General features: G+C 40.3%; 1 protein-coding gene across 2 annotated transcripts in view; it reads right to left on the bottom strand.

Annotated features, from left to right (window-relative positions):
* Positions 1-8906: 8906 nt before the first annotated feature.
* Positions 8907-19321, bottom strand: part of LOC143032909 (transmembrane and coiled-coil domain-containing protein 4-like) — a 563437-nt gene continuing 553022 nt past the window's right edge. The window contains exons 12-13 of one of the 2 annotated variants that reach the window (XM_076198166.1): positions 10104-10246; positions 8907-9754 (exon numbers count right to left, since the gene is read on the bottom strand). In XM_076198166.1, coding sequence (XP_076054281.1) covers positions 9092-9754; positions 10104-10246 — 806 coding nt within the window. In that variant the 3' untranslated portion in view covers positions 8907-9091. Of the gene's footprint in view, positions 9755-10094; positions 10247-19321 lie in introns of both variants that reach the window. The other variant, XM_076198165.1, reaches the window with a different exon arrangement.

Raw genomic sequence — 19321 nt, forward strand, 5'->3', positions numbered from 1 at the left:
AAAAAAAAAAAAAAACCTTAGCTGAGAGGGTCTGGTTCCCAAACTTCAACGCTAGGGTTCAGCGTCTAAAGTCGGGAGGTACTGCTGGGTCAACTGTGACCTCGTAACAGGTTCTTCACTACAGTACGAGTTCAACGCAGGTATTGTTGTACTAGTAGTTACAGTACTCCAACACAGTAGACGAAATACTGCTCTGGGGTGTTCGCCTTTGTGTTTTATCAGGGGATATCCACACCTGCTATCATGAACGCATTCTACCTACTGGTAGTTGTAACAAGAACCGATTGAAGGTTCCTTTCGTTGAGTTTGTCATCTGTTGGCAAGAAATTAGACACCCTTACTCGTCCTGGTTTATCGGTTGCTTTCACTGAATGTTCAATTCATTCTGTGGGAGCAACAGATGCTCCAGAGTGCTGGTGTGTATGGTGGAGACGGGGTTGCACCAATGTGCCGTGCATAGGTGCAAAGCTACACGAGTGAATTGCATGTTGTTGTGTACGAAATTGCTCAGTTGTAAAGGCAAAATGGACAGACTTCGGTGCTGTGTAGAACTAGCAAGGCAATACTTCTAGGTTCAAGTGTGGCTATCTTAGTAAGGCTGTGTGCAGGCTACCACTATTAGTGATATAATTCATCTCATGCCTGGTGTAAAAATAGCTAATGTCACTGTGTAAGAACTAGTGCTAGGTAGTGCGTAAAACTAATAAGGCAATGTGGACAGATCAAGTAAGTGCTAGTGCTGTGTTCCATCTACCAAGGCAGTGCTAGTGCTATTACAAATTTTAGAAAGAGGGTACGCTCCATGTCAAGATCTTCCCCTCCCCTCCCTTCCCTAACCCAACAACCTCCTAATCTAGAAAAATCTCCTAACTATTAAGTAATTCGGACACCATGAACTCTTGTAGATGTAGCCCCGATAGTATGGACGAGTGAACGAACTGTCTTCGAAAAAAGAATAAGAAGAGCTGAAGTCTTCCACCATGATTCACTGATCTTCCTGCAGAACAGGAAGAGGCATTGGCGACAACATTTTCATGACGTCATGTCTGAGCTGCTAATAACAGAAAATATAAAAAAAGGACGACACAACTTAAGACAGACAAAAGAAGATCGACAGGAAGTTCCGAGACATTTGCACGTCAATAATTGTTTTTTGCTCACACACTTGCATGCATGTTCGTATGCTGTGTGGAATACTAACTGGATACTTATGTCAACTCTTGAAGAAACACATAAGCTATCTACGTTATCCCAGAATCTTGTACACAATCCAGATTGCAAATCTTGTAGACACATCCAACTCAGAAACAGACATAGCAGCGTCATCCCTGTGAGAGTACAAGGTAGGTATAGTTGAGAAAAATAAAAAAATATCATCGACCTTGCTTGTATACACTGGTACCAAAGGAGTTTTCTTGACATGTAACTGATAAGGTGTCCGTCAGTGATATTTTTGATAGAATAAGATAATAGACTCCATTTGTTCATCAATGGCGAATTGCTACGCTAGTTTTCTCCATTTTTGTTTCCGTATACTGCTCGCTAGATAGTACCAAGGAACATGCTTCCTCAATTGCACAATCAACTTCAAGACCCAAAGGGAAGTGAAAAATCTTAGGGGCGTCAGCACACGTAGAGTAAATCCGTACAATTCCCAACAGTTGTGCTAGGTCAACCTTTTCTTCAACAGACAGACGACATGGGAATTATTTAGGTTAACTTACTGATCTTTTTCTCGTACGTGTATTTTTTCATGGCACCCTATAAACCTGATCATTCATTGGCATAACATATCACTCTCACACCGATTGCTAACAGTGAGAGGAAATTTGGGGTGTTGTCCTTACCTAAACTTCTCTCTCTCACTCTTGCTCACCTCTTTTTCTCCTTTCTCCCTTTCCCTTTTGCTCTCTTCCTTTTCTTCCCCTCTTCTCTTCTTTCTGTCTCTCTGTCGCTCTCTTCTTTCTCGGTTTTATCTTTCTTCTCTTTCTCGCACACACACACGCGCACACACAAAAATTCACACACACATAAACACACACACACACACACACACACACACACACACACACACACACACACACACACACACACACACACACTTACGTCGGACAGACGGCGAGGATTGACGTCCTGAAGAAAAAGTGAAATTTTCGTGGATCTCAACGTAAAGGAAGTACCTATTGTATTTGTAGGGAAGGGGATTGCTCGTGGTGTAGTGGGAAAGTGAGGAAAAAGGAGAAGGGGAGGGATTACTGAGGGAAATGGAAGGAAATGAGGAAGGAGAGGACTTGGTCCAGGCAGGCAGACGCCATGTAAACAAGCGCGGGCCAGAGCAATTTAGTGACGATGAAGGGACTAACAAAAATGTAAAGATTAGAAACCTAGATAAGAGCAGCACAATAGAAGGTGAGGATAATAATTTCCATGGATTTAATGAGGGGGGGGGACGGATACCAACCTCCCCCGACTGGCAAGACTAGAGGAAAAACTTGAACAAATGACCGAACATTGGGAGATTAGGTTCGGTAATATGTCAAAAATTGCGCAAAGGGTTGAAAGATTGGAAGAACTAGAAAAGGCGAACAAAAACTTAACTAAAGAAATAGAAGAATTAAAAAGACAGTTAAAAGAAGTAAAAGAGGAGAATGAAGAATTAAAGAGGAATAATAAAGACAACAAAGAGGCCATAGGTAAAGAAGCTAAGGGTTGGAGGACAATCCAAGAAAACAGTAAAGTTGCATTTACTGACATAATTAAACAGCAAATGAAAGAAACTGAAGACTCATTATTAAAGTGATGAGACAGGAGAATATAGTAAGAGACTTAGCAGATAAAAAGAAATGTATAATTATATTAGGAATGGAAGAGAAACAACCCAGATAGAACCACAAGAATCAATGAGGAAAATGAAAAAGTAAGCAGATTACTAGAATTAGTTCAGGAAGATGAACCTGAAATCATGAAACAAATTGAAGAGAAGTTTAGACTCGGAAAGTATAGTACAGATAAGACCAGACCAATTAAGATTAAATTCAGGTCACAAACGACGGCAGAGAATATCTTATCAAAAACAGGGAAACTAGCAGCAAGTGAACAATATAAAAAGGTATGGATAAAAAGGGAAATGAATAAAGAGGAAAGAGAGGAGGAAAAAATGAAAAGACAACAAGCTAAGGAAAAAAAACGAGAACAGAACAGAGTCAGAAAAAGAGAAATTCTATTGGAGAGTAGTGAATATGAAAGTAAGGAAATTCGACATACTAGAGAAAAACAAAAGGGAAACGGAGAATATAATGGAAGTGGCAGAAAACTAAGAGTGTCTTACACAAATATAGATGGATTAATAACAGGATTGAATGAGCTGAATGATTATCTGAAGGAAAAAGAACCGGACATAATGGAAATTGTAGAAACGAAATTAAAAGGTCCACTACCACCCAACAGTGTAGGGCATGACGCATATAATTATTGGATTAGAAACAGAGAGACAAAGCAAGGGGGTGGAGTTATGTTCCTGACTAAGAAGGATATAAACGTGAAGTGTGTCAATATATGGAAAGAATACAGTAGAGATGATTATGATCGAAGTGGAAGACAGAGATAAGAAGAACAGAAAGTTTGTGATAAATTATGTGCCTCCAAAAACAGCCTCGTGGGAAGAGAGTGAACATAAAAGTATGTTAGAGGACACACAGATAACATTAGATAAGATAATGGAAGATGGAGGAAGAATAGTTATGATGGGCGACTTTAATTGCAAAGAAGTCTGCTGGGAAGAGATGACAGTAAAGGGTGGAGACGGCTCATGGGGAAATGTTCTACTCGAGATGATTATTGACCATACAATGACACAGTGGATATAGAACACTAGGTATAGAAATGAAGAACCATCGAGACTAGACCTAATAATCACATCTGAACCTAGAATAGTAGAAAAGATTGAATATAAAACACCAATAAGTAAAAGTGACCATATACTGATTGAACTGGAACTAATTGAGGAAAAATATATGAAAAGAAATTAACAATATAGAAAAGGAAGAATGATGTATGAAAAAACAAACTTCGATAGAATAAGAGAATTCTTTCAAAAAGAGAACTGGGAATGACTATACAAAGAAGAAACAACAGTGGAAGAGAAATGGAATATTTTGACAAAAATTTATAAAAAAAGGAGTGGAAAAGTATGTCCCAAGACAAAAACAAGAAAAAGAATATGTAAAGTGCTGGTACAACAAAAGTTGTAGGGAGTTAAAAGACAAAAGAGACAAAGCTTGGACCAAATGGAAAAAACACAAAAGACCTGAAAAATGGAAAATATATACTTGTTATAGAAATGAATATGTACAAGCGTGCAGAGAGGAAAAGAGAAAATATGAAAAAGATGTCATAGAAAAATGTAAAGATCAACCAAAACTATTTTACAGATTTGTAAACAGCAAACTGAAAAACAAACAAGATTTGGAGAAATTAAGACAAGGAGTTGAATACACAGAGGAAATTGAAATGGCGGAAATTATGAACAAGCATTTTAAATCAGTGTTTACAAGGGAGAACATACAACCTGAAGAGATCGAATGGAAAGAGAAAGTCCCCCCCATGAAAGAAATAGAAGTAACAATGAATGAAATATTGAAACACTTGAGTAATCTTGATGTCAGAAAATCGCATGGACCAGATGAAATAGCAAACTGGATTTTGAAAGAATGCAGGAATGAACTGGCAGACAAAATACATAGCATAATAAACAGTTCCTTGAAAGAAGGAAAAGTCCCCCTATATATAAAGGGGAAAATAAAGAAGACCCTACCAACTACAGACCAGTCTCTCTAACAAGTACAATAGCAAAAAATTGTGAAAGAATTGTCAAAAGTAGATGGGTAAAATATTTAGAAAAAAACAACGTGCTAAATCCAAGGGAATTTGGATTCAGACAAGGACGACCATGCGTGACCAATTTAATATGTTTCTATTCAAGGCTGATAGATATAATACAAGATATGGATGGGCTGATTGTACATTTCTAGACCTAAAAAAAGCTTTTGACAAAATACCACATAAGAAGTTGCTTAAGAAATTAGAAACTGAAGGAGGAATACAGGGCAAATTGCTTAAATGGATGGAAAACTTTTTGCAAGAAAGAAAAATGAGAGTAGTGATAAGAGACAGACACTCAAAATGGGATGAAGTAATAAGCGGTGTTCCGCAAGGAACAGTTCTGGCCCCAATAATGTTAACTATATATATTAATGATATGGATGACGGAATTGAAAGTTATACGAGCTTCTTTGCAGATGAAAAACTGTTGAAAAAAGTGAACACGGAAGAAGATTGTGAGTCACTACAAAGTGATCTGAATAAAGTACAGGAATGGAGTAGGAAGTGGGAGATGGAGTTCAACACTAAAAAGTGTAGTATAATGGAATTTGTAAAAAGCAAAAACAGAATAACAGGATCATATAAATTGCGAGAAGGAATAAAAAAAAAGTAGAAAATGAAAAGGACCTGGGAGTCATTGTTATGAATAATATGTCACCTGAGAAGCATATAAATAAGATTTTTGGAGAAACTTATAATTTAATAACAATCAAAGTGGCATTTACATACCTGGATGAAGAAATGGTGAAGAAAGTTCTAATCACTCTGATAAGACCAAGATTGGAATATGCAGCAACGATATGGTCACCAAGTACAAAAAAAAATGTATAAAAAAACTTGAAAGAATACAAAGAGCAATTACAAAATTGGCACCAACACTCTCAAAACTACCATATGAAGAGAGACTAGCAAAACTTGAACTACAGACACTAGAGCAAAGAAGAGAGAGAGGAGATTTGATAGCTATTTACAGAATCATGAAAGGCATAGAAATTATTGATAGAGAGAATCTGATAAAATGGGATGATAGAAATACAAAAGGACACGGAAAGAAAATCAAGAAAGACAGCTATAGAAGAGATGTGAAAAAGAACAGCTTTCCTCACAGAGTAATAGACAGTTGGAACAAGTTAGATGAGAAAGTGGTGTGTGCAAAAACAATACATGAATTTAAAAATAGTTTAGATAAAATGAGATATGAAGACGGGACCCACGAGCATAGCTCCCCTTCCCGTAAAATACAACTAGGTAAATACACACACACACACACACGCAGATATGTGTGTAGCAGTAGTAGTAGCAGTAGTAGTAGTAACAGTAGTAGCAGTAGTAGTAGTAACAGTAGTAGCAGTAGTAACAGTAGTAGCAGTAGTAACAGTAGTAGTAGTAACAGTAGTAGCAGTAGTAACAGTAGTAACAGTAGTAGTAGTAGTAGTAGCAGCAGTAGTAGTAGTAGCAGTAGTAGTAGTAGTAGTAGTAGTAGTAGTAGTAGCAGTAGTGGTAGCAGTGATAGTAGCAGCAGCAACAGCAGCTGTAGTTGTAGTAGCACGTAATAGTAGTACTAACAACAGTTTTAACAGTAGTACTAATGTTACTACTACTACTACTACTAGTAGTAGTAGTAGTAGTAGTAGTGCAAATGAAAATAATATCAACAATAACAATAATAACAAAGATAATAATAAATTGCTGCCTCGAATTTTACTGCCTTGGGTCTCGCAGCCCTCTGCAGCTGGGAAAAGTCCTCGGGCCCTCCAATGGACGTGAAAATGTGGAGGAAATACAGTTGAAGTTGACAGAGAAAGAGATCTTGGACTCGGTCCAAAGCGAGGGCGTGCACCCCTAGATGTAGGTGAGGGTGATGACGGGTTTCGGATATGGGTGGCAGATTTTCTCTAGCGTTCATCTCACAGGACTAACAACAAAACGGTACTCGCCATAAGTCTCTTCCCAACTATGTACACGAAAAGAGGTAGCAGAGAGGCAGAAACAGAGAAAGGGACAAACGGATAGATGGACAGACAGACAAACAAGCCGACTGACACCCACACCCACACATACACACCACACACACAGACACACACACGCGCGCGCGCGCGCACACACACACACACACACACACACACGCACCATATCGCCTATCACTTGAAGAAACAGGTTTAACAGTTATAAAACTGCCAATGCCTGTTTTTACCCAATGTTTAATTTTCTCTCGGATTATGAGTCCCTCTATTCTTTAGCTAATTGTGCAAACTGATACGCTGACCTTTGAGACCTGAATGTCACCAAGGAATCTCTGAGCAATTGAGATCATAATCCGACAGCTATTTCAAGCAAAACACATCCCTAAGACTGGTAGAGATAAGGATCTTGGTCCACTGTTGGTCTATATGACTGTAGTTTAATCAAACTGTGAACTTGGTATAGTGTTCACGGCGGGGGAAATGGTTTTTTCAGGCCAAATCACAAGATAAGCCGCTACATCTATGTGCTCACATACTCAGCCTCTACCGACCGACTCTCCGGCTGTCTACCAGGCTGGTCTGTGCGTGAATTGCAGCCTCTGGGAAGATTAACCAATTGTCTGATGGAGTTTGAATGAATGTTTACTGCACACGAATACTCTGCCCAAATGTCAGGAAGACGGGGCGACGGTCTGCGTCTGTTGGAACAGTTGGACCTGAAATCTTCGGAAACTGGACATGCAGGTCTACAGATCACTTATCATCAAAGTAGCAAACCTTTTGGATTCTATGGAACTTAGCCACTTGAGCATGTCACAATACTGATAAAGGCTTGTTATGTAAACCCATATCACTTGATTAAACATGCAAGCTGTCCAGCTGATAAAGAGACATGACTACAATGCTTAACATCTAGACCTATACCGACGAATCTTTAAGCAGACAAACCCGCATTGCCTGATTAAACATATAGCCCCATACAGACCACCTGCTAAACATAGGAACTAAATAGCGCCTGCTTGAACAAGCTCTTATACAATGTCTGGTGAACACATTGAGGGGGGGGTAGAGGCAGCTGTTCTGTCATTTATCAGTTTACTAGTCCTGAAGCTCCTGGCCACTGAACGGACGAGACTAAGCTAACTTTGATGCTAAGATAGCAGACCAAAGCGTTACGGCAGTCTTAAAGACGGTGTACTTTACACAGGAAGCAAGTAAAGACCCTGCACTGTGCTGTACTCGGTATGAGGCCAAAGGGGACCTTTGTCAACTGCATCTGGCCCCCTCTTGTTACTGCCTCGAGTCACAACGGGCACGGCCGAGCAGAGCGTGCTCAGTACGACTGAGACCAAACACAACTTGCTCAGTAATGACGAGGGGTAAGCACACCGAACGTGACGGAGCGGAAGCAGTAGACATGGTAGCACGGGGCACAATCGAATGACGTCACGCAGCAATATCTAATGACGTCACAACTCACGTTCGTAACCTAACCGCAGACTGCGTACTCCGGAAATGTTAATACAATTTCGTTACAAAATAAAATCTAAAGCTTGTGTACCTTTCTCCGCTCTATATGTCAGATTGAACTAACACTAATACGCTTTTCTGTGGCTGATAGATGTACCTATAACCCCCTACATGCGGTAGAAATGTATGATACAATGGATATGTCGGAAATGATATCGTAAGTCACGTATATACATGTTAATGCGAGACAGCTGATTGTACGTAACAGTTAGGCTGATGGCTATGGGCAGCACGGCCACGAGCTCTAGCTATACCCTGGTGGTCCTTTACTGACGCCTCTCTCCTCCTCCGGGGGTTCAAGCTTCCCCGCCAAGAGGGCACTCGGATGGGCGGTGTGTACATTCGTTTGCTCTGCACCACCCATGTCTCAAGGGTTCCTGGTCCCAGATGGCATCATCTGCTCTTGGGTGCTTTTGGCAGTGTTGGCCGCGGGTAGTGCGCCTTCTGGAGCTCCTCCGGTGTTGCCCCGAATTTGACGGGTTGGCTGACAGGTCTTCCGTCCACTTCGAGACTCGCAGGTTCTTCAGTATGTTTGTTTGTGTGTGTGTGTGTGTGTGTGTGTGTGTGTGTGTGTGTGTGTGTGTGTGTGTGTGTGTGTGTGTGTGTGTGTGTGTGTGTGTGTGTGTGTGTGTGTGTGTGACGGTGGAAAGTTGACTGTTTTGGCACATTATTCCTCCACGGTGTCATCAAGGGCGGACTTAGAAGGAAGGAGAACTTCACATGGGGTCGCGAGTGGTGTTCTCGAGAGTACAGTCGCCCAGGTCCTGCGAGAGGACAGAAACCTCTTCCGGACACTGAGCGTCTTCCTCCTTATCCTTCTTTGCTTGTCCGCTTCTTCCCGTTTGCTCCGTAGCCTGAGTTCCTCCACCAAAGTTTAAAGATGACACTGCTCCTTCTTCCTCTTGTACCGATCTGACTTCTTTCACTGAAGGGGTTTCTCGGAACCCGAACATCCGGGAAAGGAGGCTGCCCCGATCTCGCGAAGACTGGGTGCTTCCCGTTTCGCTGAAGGAGAAACTTTTTGGCCTGTTCAGAGAACCTAACTTGGGTCTCGGAGGAGCAGTACTGACAGATGTCGCGCCCCATTCCTCCTCCGGAAGCGAGGTGAATATAAGACTCCCTTGCCTCTCGAGGATGCTGACGGAGTTTCTCTTCTCGAATTGCTTGACGGGGACCCCCGAGGTCTTGAGGTCATTGTTAAAAGTGGGGAAATCACCAGAACACGCGGTGTCTTCATTAGTCCCAGAGGGCCCGGAGTCTTCGTCGAAGTCCTCGTAAACCGACTTCGAGGATTTCATCTCTGCAAAGTCAGTGCGGCGTCGTTCCAAGACGCTGTCAGAGGTGGCGGCCCGAAGGAGAGGTGGCCGCTCCTTTGCGATCTGAGGAAAAAATGAATCACCAATGAGATCAGAGATGGTGGGCTTCATACTATACAACCATGTACAGAAAGCAGGGGCAATGGTAGTACAGTTAAAATATGAGCCAGAAAACAAATATGATACCAACCCCTTTAGCACATTATAGAACTCATTCTGGCTAACTCCAATTCAGTTGACAGAGGAGGGTAATCTTTACTAAAGGAGGTGGACTAATCAATACAAAGCCTCTTATAGTTCCAGCCCTTTCCTCAACAGAAAAAAAAAACGTTCGGCGTTAGCCAGCAGAAGCCACAAGCAGCAGCTACACTACAATAAGGAAGAAGTGAAGGGTAATACTTGCAGAACTCACTGCCTGCGCTCTGGAAGCGACGATGGCGGGGAAGTCTGAGGCGCTCTTTCGCATTCCACACTCGGGGGTCTTGGGGACTTCGCGCGTTCTCAGGCCCAAGAGCCGAAGAATGATACCCATTTTGTTGGCGTAGTCCATGTGGCCTGTGCGCGAAGTAAAAGCGTATGCGGTGGGTGAAAATGTGTTATGTATTGCAAAGACAAAATTTTAGGTGCGTATTTCACTACATCTTCTCTACCGGGTGGCCCTTTTTATCTACATTTTGGCTGCCGATGGGTTATTTTACCCAACTACATGGCAACCCCTCTTATTAGTATTTTGTCAGCAATAACCAGCGCTTCTTTCCTTGGAGACAATATCGCACCTAAGAGGTGGATTAGTAAACGTGGTGAAGACTTAATCTAAGGAAGGGAGCAGAACGGAGGTATAGTTGAAGTTAAGAATGACCAATATTCATTCATTTTAGAAAGGGGATTAATCGAGTCATAAAAGAGTAGCGAAAGACTTGGACCGCTGGGAAGTCACATAAGTATGCTACAATTAGGTACACACACACACACACACACACACACACACACACACACACACACACACACACACACACACACACACACACACACACACACACACACACACATACATACACACACATACACACACACACACACGCACGCACACACACACACACACGCACACACACGACAGTCGAAGGGACAGCGAAATTTAGACTCCAGAATAATTACAATATTCGTGGATATCAACGATAAGAGAGTACCTGTGTTGTATTAGTAGGGAAGGGGAAAGCTCGTGGTGCAGTGGGAAGGTGAATAAAAAAGAGAAGGGGAAGGATTACTGAGGAAAATGAAAGGAAATGAGGAAAGGGACGAATGGGCCCCAAAAGTCAGAAGGAATGTCAACAAGAGATGCGCAGACGATAGAGGTGAAGTCGAAGAGATTAGTAAAAATGTAAAAATCAGAAATATAAAAGGAAGGTAAAGATAATTATTTCCATGGATTTAATGAGGGAGAAGATGACAACCACCCCCGATTTGCAAGTCTAGAGGAAAAATTAGCGAAAGTGAACGAACAGTGGGAGGTTAGGTTCAGTCAACTTACACTGATTACACAAAGAGTTGATAAATTAGAAGAACTAGAGAAGGAGAACCAAAACCTAAATAAAGAAATAGAGGAATTAAAAAGACAGTTAAAAGAAGTAAAGGATGATAATGAGGAATTAAAAAATAATAATAAAGAGAATAAAGAGTCCATAGCAAAAGAGGTACAGGGTTGGAGAAAAGTCCATGAGAACAACAAAATTGAATTTAGAGATATAGTAAAACAACAGATGAAAGAACAAACTAAGGACACATATATTACAGTGATGGAAGAGAAGGAGAATATAGTAAGAGATTTAGCAGATAAAAAGAAATGTATAATTATAAATGGGATGGAAGAGTAGCATAATCCAAATAGAACTACAAGAGTAAAAGAGGAGAAGAAAAAAGTAAATAAGATATTAGAAGTAGTTCAAGAAGATGAACAAGAAACAGGGAAAGAAATTGAAGAAATATATAGACTAGGGAAATACAGTATAGATAAGACCAAACCAATTCAGGTCACAAACGACAGCAGAGAATGTCTTAGCAAAGAGAGAGAAATGAGCAAAAAAGTGATCTATATAAACAGGTATGGATAAAAAGAGAGACCAATAAAGAGGAAAGAGAGGAAGAGAAAACAAGAAGAATAGAAGCTAAGAAAAAAAAATGAGAACAGAACAGTCAGACAAAGAGAAATTCTATTGGAGAGTAGTGGAAATGAGTGTGAGGAAATGGTTCATAGCAGAGAAAAACGGAAGGGAAACAGAAAACAGGATGGAGGTAGCAGAAAATTAAAAGTGTCTTACACAAATATAGATGGCTTAATAACATGCTTGAATGAACTGAATGGTTACCTGAAGGAAAAAGAACCGGACAAAAAGGGAATTGTAGAGACAAAATTGAAAGGTTCACTACCACCCAACAGTGTAGAACATGGTACATATAATTATTGGGTTATAAACAGAGAGGTAAAACAAGGGGGTGGAGTTATGTTTCTGACTAAGAAGGATATAAATGTGAGGAATGTCACATATGGAAAGAAGAGAGATGATTGTGATGGCAGTGGAGGACAGGGATGGGAAGAGCAGGAAGTCTGTGGTAAATTATGTGCCTCCTAAAACAGATTCGTGGGAAGAGAGAGAACACATAAATATGTTAGAGGACACAAGGATAACACTAAATAAGATAATGGAAGATAGAGGAAGAATATTTATAATGGGTGACTTTAATTGTAAAGAAATCTGCTGGGAAGAGATGACAGTGAAGGGTGGAGACGACCTATGGGGAAATACACTACTTGATATGATTATAGAACACACAATGACGCAATGGATACAAGATAATACTAGGTGTAGAAATGAGGAAGAACCATCAAGACTGGACCTAATAATCACATCAGAAGCTGAAATAGGGGACAAGATTGAATATAAGACACCAATAAGTAGAAGTGACCACATATTGGTTGAACTGGAACTAAGTGAGGAAAAATACATGAGAAAACGAACAATATAGAAAGGGAAGATTGATGTATGGAAAAACAAATTTTGATGGAATAAGAGAATTTTTTCAAAAAGCAGACTGGGAAAGGATACACAAGGAGGAAACAACAGTAGAAGAGAAATGGAATATTTTGACAAAAATTTATAAAGGAGTGGAAAAGTATGTTACAAGACAAGAACAAGAAAAATGATATGTAAAATGTTGGTACAACAAAAGATGTAGGGAATTAAAAGACAAAAGGGTAAAATGGAAGAAAGATAAAAGACCTGAAAAATGGAAAATATATACAAGTTATAGAAATGAATATGTACAAGTGTGCAGAGAAGAAAAAAGAAAATATGAAATAGATGTCATAGAAAAATGTAATGATCAACCAAAACTATTTTATAGATTTGTAAACAACAAACTGAAAAACAAACAAGAATTAGTGAAACTATGACAAGGAGTTGAATACACAGAGGAATTAGAAATGGCAGAAATTATGAACAAGCATATTAAATTGGTGTCTATGAGGGAGAGCATACAACTTAGAGATGTCGAGTGGGAGGAGAAAGTCCCCCTATGAAAGAGATAGAAGTAACAAGGAGAGAAATAATGAATCACTTGAGTAATCTCGATGTCAGAAAATCGCATGGACCAGATGAAATGGCAAACTGGATTTTGAGAGAATGCAGAAACGAACTAACAGACAAAATACATAGTCTAATAAGCAGTTCATTGAAGGAAGGAAAAGTACCAGAAGATTGGAAAAGAGCAAATATAGTACCAATATATAAAGGGAGAAACAAGAAGATCCCTACTAACTACAGACTGGTCTCTCTTACAAGTACAATACCTAAAATTTGTGAAAGAATTATCAAAACTAGATGGGTAAGGCATTAAGAAAAAAAAAAAAAAAAAAAAAAAAAAAACGTACTAAATCCAAGGAAGTTTCGATTTAGACAAGGACAAATCATGCATCACAAACTTAATGTATTTCTATTCAAGACTAATAGATGTAATACAAGAAAGAGATGGATGGGCTGATTGCGCATTTCTAGACCTGAAAAAAGCTTTTGATAAGGTGCCACATAAGAAATTGCAATAGAAATTAGAAACTGAAGGAGGAATACAGGGCAAACTGCTGAAGTGGATGGAAGACTTCTTGCATGAAAAATGAGAGTGGTGATAAGAGACAAACATTCTGATTGGGATGAAGTGATTAGTGGAGTTCCACAAGGAACAGTTCTGGACCCAATAATGTTTGCTATATATATCAATGATATGGATAAAGGAATTGAGAGTTATATGAGCTTCTTTGCGGACGATGCAAAATTGTTGAAAAAAGTGAACACTGTAGAAGATTGTGAGTCGCTGCAGAGTGATCTCAATAAAGTATGGGAATGGAGTAGGAAGTGGGAGAGGGAATTCAATATTAAGAAGTGTAGTATAATGGAATTTAGAAGAAGCAAAACAAGAATAGTGGGATCATATAAATTGGGAGAGGAAGAGATTAGAAAAGTAGAAAATGAGAAGGACCTGGGAGTCATTATTATGAATAATATGTCCCCTGAGAAACATATAAACAAAATTTTTTGAGAAACTTATATTTTAATGAGAACAATCAAAGTGGCATTTACATACCTGGACAAAGAAATGGTGAAGAAAATACTAGTCACTTTGATGAGACCAAGATTGGAATATGCAGCATGGTCACCAAGTACAAAAAAATGTATATCAAAAGTTGAAAGAATACAAAGAGCAATTATGAAATTGGCACCAACACTCTCAGAACTATCATATGCAGGGAGACTAGCAAAATTTGAGCTACAGACATTAGAGCAAAAAAGAGAGAGACTTGATAACTATTTATAGAATCATGAAAGGCATAGAAACTATTGATAGAGAGGATCTAATAAAATAGGATAGTAGAGACACAATAGGACACGAAAAGAAAATAAAGAAAGACAGTTATAGAAATGACTTGAAAAAGAACAGCTTTCCCCATAGGGTAATAGACGTTTGGAACAAGTTAGATGAAAATGTGGTGTGTGCAAAAACGATACACAAATTTAAAAACAGTCTGGATAAAATGAGATATGAGGACGGGACACCACGAGCATAGCTCCCCTTCCCGTAAAATACAACTAGGTAAATACACACACTTCGTTACTCCAACTTTCGTGGGCGGGAAGTTGTGTACACACACACACACACACACACACACACAAATATATATATATATATATATATATATATATATATATATATATAGAGAGAGAGAGAGAGAGAAAGAGAGAGAGAGACGACCTCCCTTTCTGGAATCCATGTTGCCGTTTATTCACGAGGCAGGTTTCTAGGCGGGTGATGATATGGTTCTTATACTCGTAATCTTGTCAAACATTTTTATCAGATGGAATGTCTTTGATAACGGCCTATAGTTCTTGGGGGTTTATTCATAGCTTTTATTATTTTGGGTTATTGTGCCCTTTTTGATTTCCTTTTGTATAACCCCAGTGTGCAGTAGGTGTGGAGGAGGAATGGGGATGGTTCAAGGAGGGAGTCACAAAGTGTGCAAAGATGGTGTGTGGAACAAGAAGGACAGGAGGAAATAGAAGGAAGGGTAGTGAATGTTGGGATGAGGAAATGAAGAAGGTTGTAGAAGAGAAGAAGCGAGCTTACACAGATTGGTTACAAAATAGGACGAGGGAGTCATATGAGACGTACAAAGAAAAGAAAAGAGAAGTAAAGAAAAAGGTAAAGGAGGCAAAGAGGAGAGCAGATGTAAAATGGGGTAAGAGTATGACAGAAAATTTTGAAAGTAATAAAAAGATGTTTTGGAAAGAAATTAAGAGAGGAAGAGGAGGCGAATCAAGTAGAGAAGAAAAGGTAAAAGGTGCAGATGGAGAGATGATAATGGAGGAGAAGGCAGTAAGGGGAAGATGGGCAGAGTATTTTAGGGAGTTGCTAAATGTGAAGGAGGATAGGGAGGGAAAGATAGCTGCAGTGGGAAATGCTAAGAAAATGAGAGTGATGAGTGAGGAAAATGGAGGAGAAATAAGGAAGGATGAAGTGAAGGCAACAGTTAAGATGATGAAAGCAGGTAAGGCACCTGGTCTGGATGGATGCCATGCAGAATGTCTGAAAAAAAGGAGGTACAGTGATGGTGGACTGGTTGGTGAGGTTATTTAATGTTTGCTGGAGAGAAGGTAGAGTGCCGGAGGACTGGAGGAGTGCTTGTATAGTTCCACTTTACAAGGGAAAGGGGGACAAGTGTGAATGTAATAGTTTCAGAGGGATTAGCTTGTTGAGTGTAGTTGGGAAGGCTTATGGGAGGATCTTGATTGAGAGGATTAGGAGAGGAACAGAGAGAGTAATTGGTGAGGAACAGTGTGGATTTAGGACAGGTAGAGGTTGTGTAGATCAGATTTTTGTGGTAAGACAGATATGTGAGAAAGCTATAGGAAAGGGGAGGGATGTTTTTTGGGCCTTTATGGATCTGGAAAAGGCTTACGACAGGGTAGACAGAAAGGCACTGTGGGAGGTTATGCGGATATACGGGATAGGAGGAAAGCTTCTCGGAGCTGTCAAGAGTTTTTATGAGAGTAGTAAAGCTTGTGTAAGGATTAGAAATGGAGAGAGTGAGTGGTTTGAGGTAAAGGTGGGACTTCGTCAAGGATGCGTTATGTCACCCTGGCTGTTCAACTTATACAGGGATTGGAGATGGTTAAAGAAAATGGAGAAAAGTGGGAGGTGAGCCAGCTGTTGTTTGCTGACGACACTGCGCTTGTGGCAGGATCGGAGGAGGGATTGAGGAAGTTGGTGACAGAGTTTGGGAGAGTGTGTGATAGAAGAAGGCTGAAGATAAATGTGGGTAAAAGTAAGGTGATGAGATGTACAAGGGGTGAAAGTGGCAGTAATCTGGAAGTGAGCATTAAGGGAGAGCAACTGGAGGAAGTGGATAGTTTTAGATACTTGGGTGCAAATGTGGCAGGAAAAGGTGGAGTAAAGGTGGAGGTAGAATGTAGATTGAGAGAAGCGAGTAAATGCCTTGGTGGAATAAAAAGTGTAATGAGGAATAGAAATTTGGGAATGGATGCTAAGAGGAGACTGTATGAAGGAGTGATTGTGCCAACAGCACTGTATGGAGCAGAAACATGGAATATAAGAGAAGAAGAGAGAAGGAGCTTGAATGTGTTTGAGATGAAGTGTCTGAGAAGTATGATGGGGGTTACTAGGCTAGATAGAGTGAGAAATGAGGAGGTGAGGAGAACAGGGGTGGAAAGGGAGTTGGGAGATAGTTGATGAAAGAGTATTAGAATGGTTTGGGCACATGGAAAGAATGAGTGAAGAAAGACTAGTAAAGGAGGTATGGAAGGCAGATGTGGAGGGAGTGAACATGAGGGGACGTCCTAGGATGAGGTGGATGGATGGGGTGAAGGGGGCTTTGGGGAAGAGGAGAATGTTTGTTGAGGAAGGACGGGAGAGGACAGAAGACAGGGGTGAATGGAGAATGGTTGTATATGGAAGATGTTGTGATGCATGAGGTGGAATGGACGGGGGGATGGGGGGTGAGGTAGTGTGTGTGAGCAAAATTTTGACGCAGCCCGAAGGGATTTCTCCCCGTCCTCTCCTTTATATGGGGGGACGGGGAGGGGGGGGGTCGCCGATTTAATGAAGCGGCCTTGCTGTGGATGTGCTGTGTCTTGCGACACTGCTTCTGACCCAGGGCAGTGGACAAGGTGCAGGGATGACCCGTCATTCAGGAGGTGCTAAGATATGAGGGAGTGTGGAGGGGTGTGGAGTGTTTTCAGGGATGGAATGGGTGGGAATGATTTTATGCCTTTTCCTTTTTGGCTACCTCCCTAGTAAGGGGGAAAAAGCCTTGGTATATGTATGTATGTATATTGTGGGAGGTCTGGTGAGTGCATCCATTGTATTTTTCAGTAGTGCCTTTGGGATACTATCTAGCCAGATGCTGAGTTACTCTTCAGTTCATTTACTGTTTGAATCATATATTTGTTTTATGAAGATGAAGTTTATAAGAGTTTGTTGCACCTCGGATGCTGAAGTGGATGGTGATGACTGATGGAAGAATACCTGTAGATAAGTAATGGTTTTGGACTGATCTGGAATGCTGAAAAATTCATGTTGCTTGACAAGAATAACACATACTGTTTGTGATCCTGTTTTCAGTTTGCTCTCGTTTGATATCAGGGGCCTGACCTATGACTTGTTTCTAGAAAACCTCTTAGTTTTGGTGGTCCAAACTACTTTGGTTTATCCCCTCTGTCTCTGGTCCTCATGGTATTGATTTAATTGTTTTTTATCCTCGCAATTTTTGATAACAAGGTTGCTGTATAATGATGAGAACTGTTTATGTGGGCGTGCTTTTATCACGAAGACTTTTCTGACCCTTGGCTCTGTCTTACATTGGGGACGTTCCAGTGACTTTCTTTGGTGGTATGCAGCGTTTGCATGCGCTTAGAAGTGCAGAAAGGAATGATTTTCTTGAGGTGGATGTTACCTGTCTAAACCACCTTATTTGAATGAATAAGTAACTTCTCATTCAGTAATGCCAAATTATTTTTGGTATATTTTACTACCCCTCCATGGCTTTTCCCACTTCTCTGTTCTAAAAGAAGCATAGTTTTCTAATCTTATTCTAAGTTTCATATTACATTTCTATAATGAGATAAGACTCTGTTAGGGCAATATATGTAAACTATTTTTCCTTTGATAATTCTGAGAGAAATGTGACTTTACTTTGGTAGGATATGGAGAAAAACATTAGGTGTTATATGATAGTGCACATTCTAGTGAGTTTTCATTGCATTGAGCCAAGGAATATTTAGAGTTGGGGTTGCCTGTGTTTGTTGTCCTCTCATTATGTGGTTGGATGTTATGACTACATGGCTTTCCATGACTTTTGTCATAGTGTCTATTGTAGTTTTCATGTCCATCACTAGGCCTAAAAATGTAAATGACTGTCCTTCTGGTGCTTTTTGGGGGTGGGAGGAGTGTGTAGGTTTCTGCACGGGGATATAAATTCTTCGTAGGAATATTGGGGTGCCATCTTACGGACTGCAAATTGTTGAGCTTCATGCACCTGTCTCGACCTTTCTTTCTTTATCACAATTTTGTATGCATTTCTTATTCAGGTATTCTCCATTTTTGACATAAGTTTTGCATAATATAGGGTGAAAGAGTGGGCTTGTTTTTCCCAGTTAGCATCTGAAGCCATTAATTGGGCCATGGCATGACAATTTGGCACATACCTTAGGGTAACCGAATGGACGCACCCTCTCCCAAAACAGGCTTGGCGGCAAACCCGCTCCTATAGTGCTTGAAGTTGTAGCTAGTGCTGGAGGACTTATGGCCATTGTCCCGGTGGCACTTGGGCTCTGTGTGCTGTAGGCATATGTCCCATCAGGACTGCTTGAGGTTTTCATTTCGCGCTAGTTGCCAGTAGTCCCCTGATTTCATGATTTTTGGAGAGAACAACTGAAAGAAATGGATATCTCCTGATAAGTCTCTTAATTTTGGTATACATTCTTCCTTCTACTATTGATGGTCTAATAGTGTATTCTCCTTTTCATCACTTGTATTTGCCTTATTCACAGGCTGTATGCTGGTCAACTT

This window comes from Oratosquilla oratoria, chromosome 14, assembly GCF_046742065.1.
Source record: "Oratosquilla oratoria isolate Oo_2021 chromosome 14, ASM4674206v1, whole genome shotgun sequence".
Lineage (NCBI taxonomy): Eukaryota > Metazoa > Arthropoda > Malacostraca > Stomatopoda > Squillidae > Oratosquilla > Oratosquilla oratoria.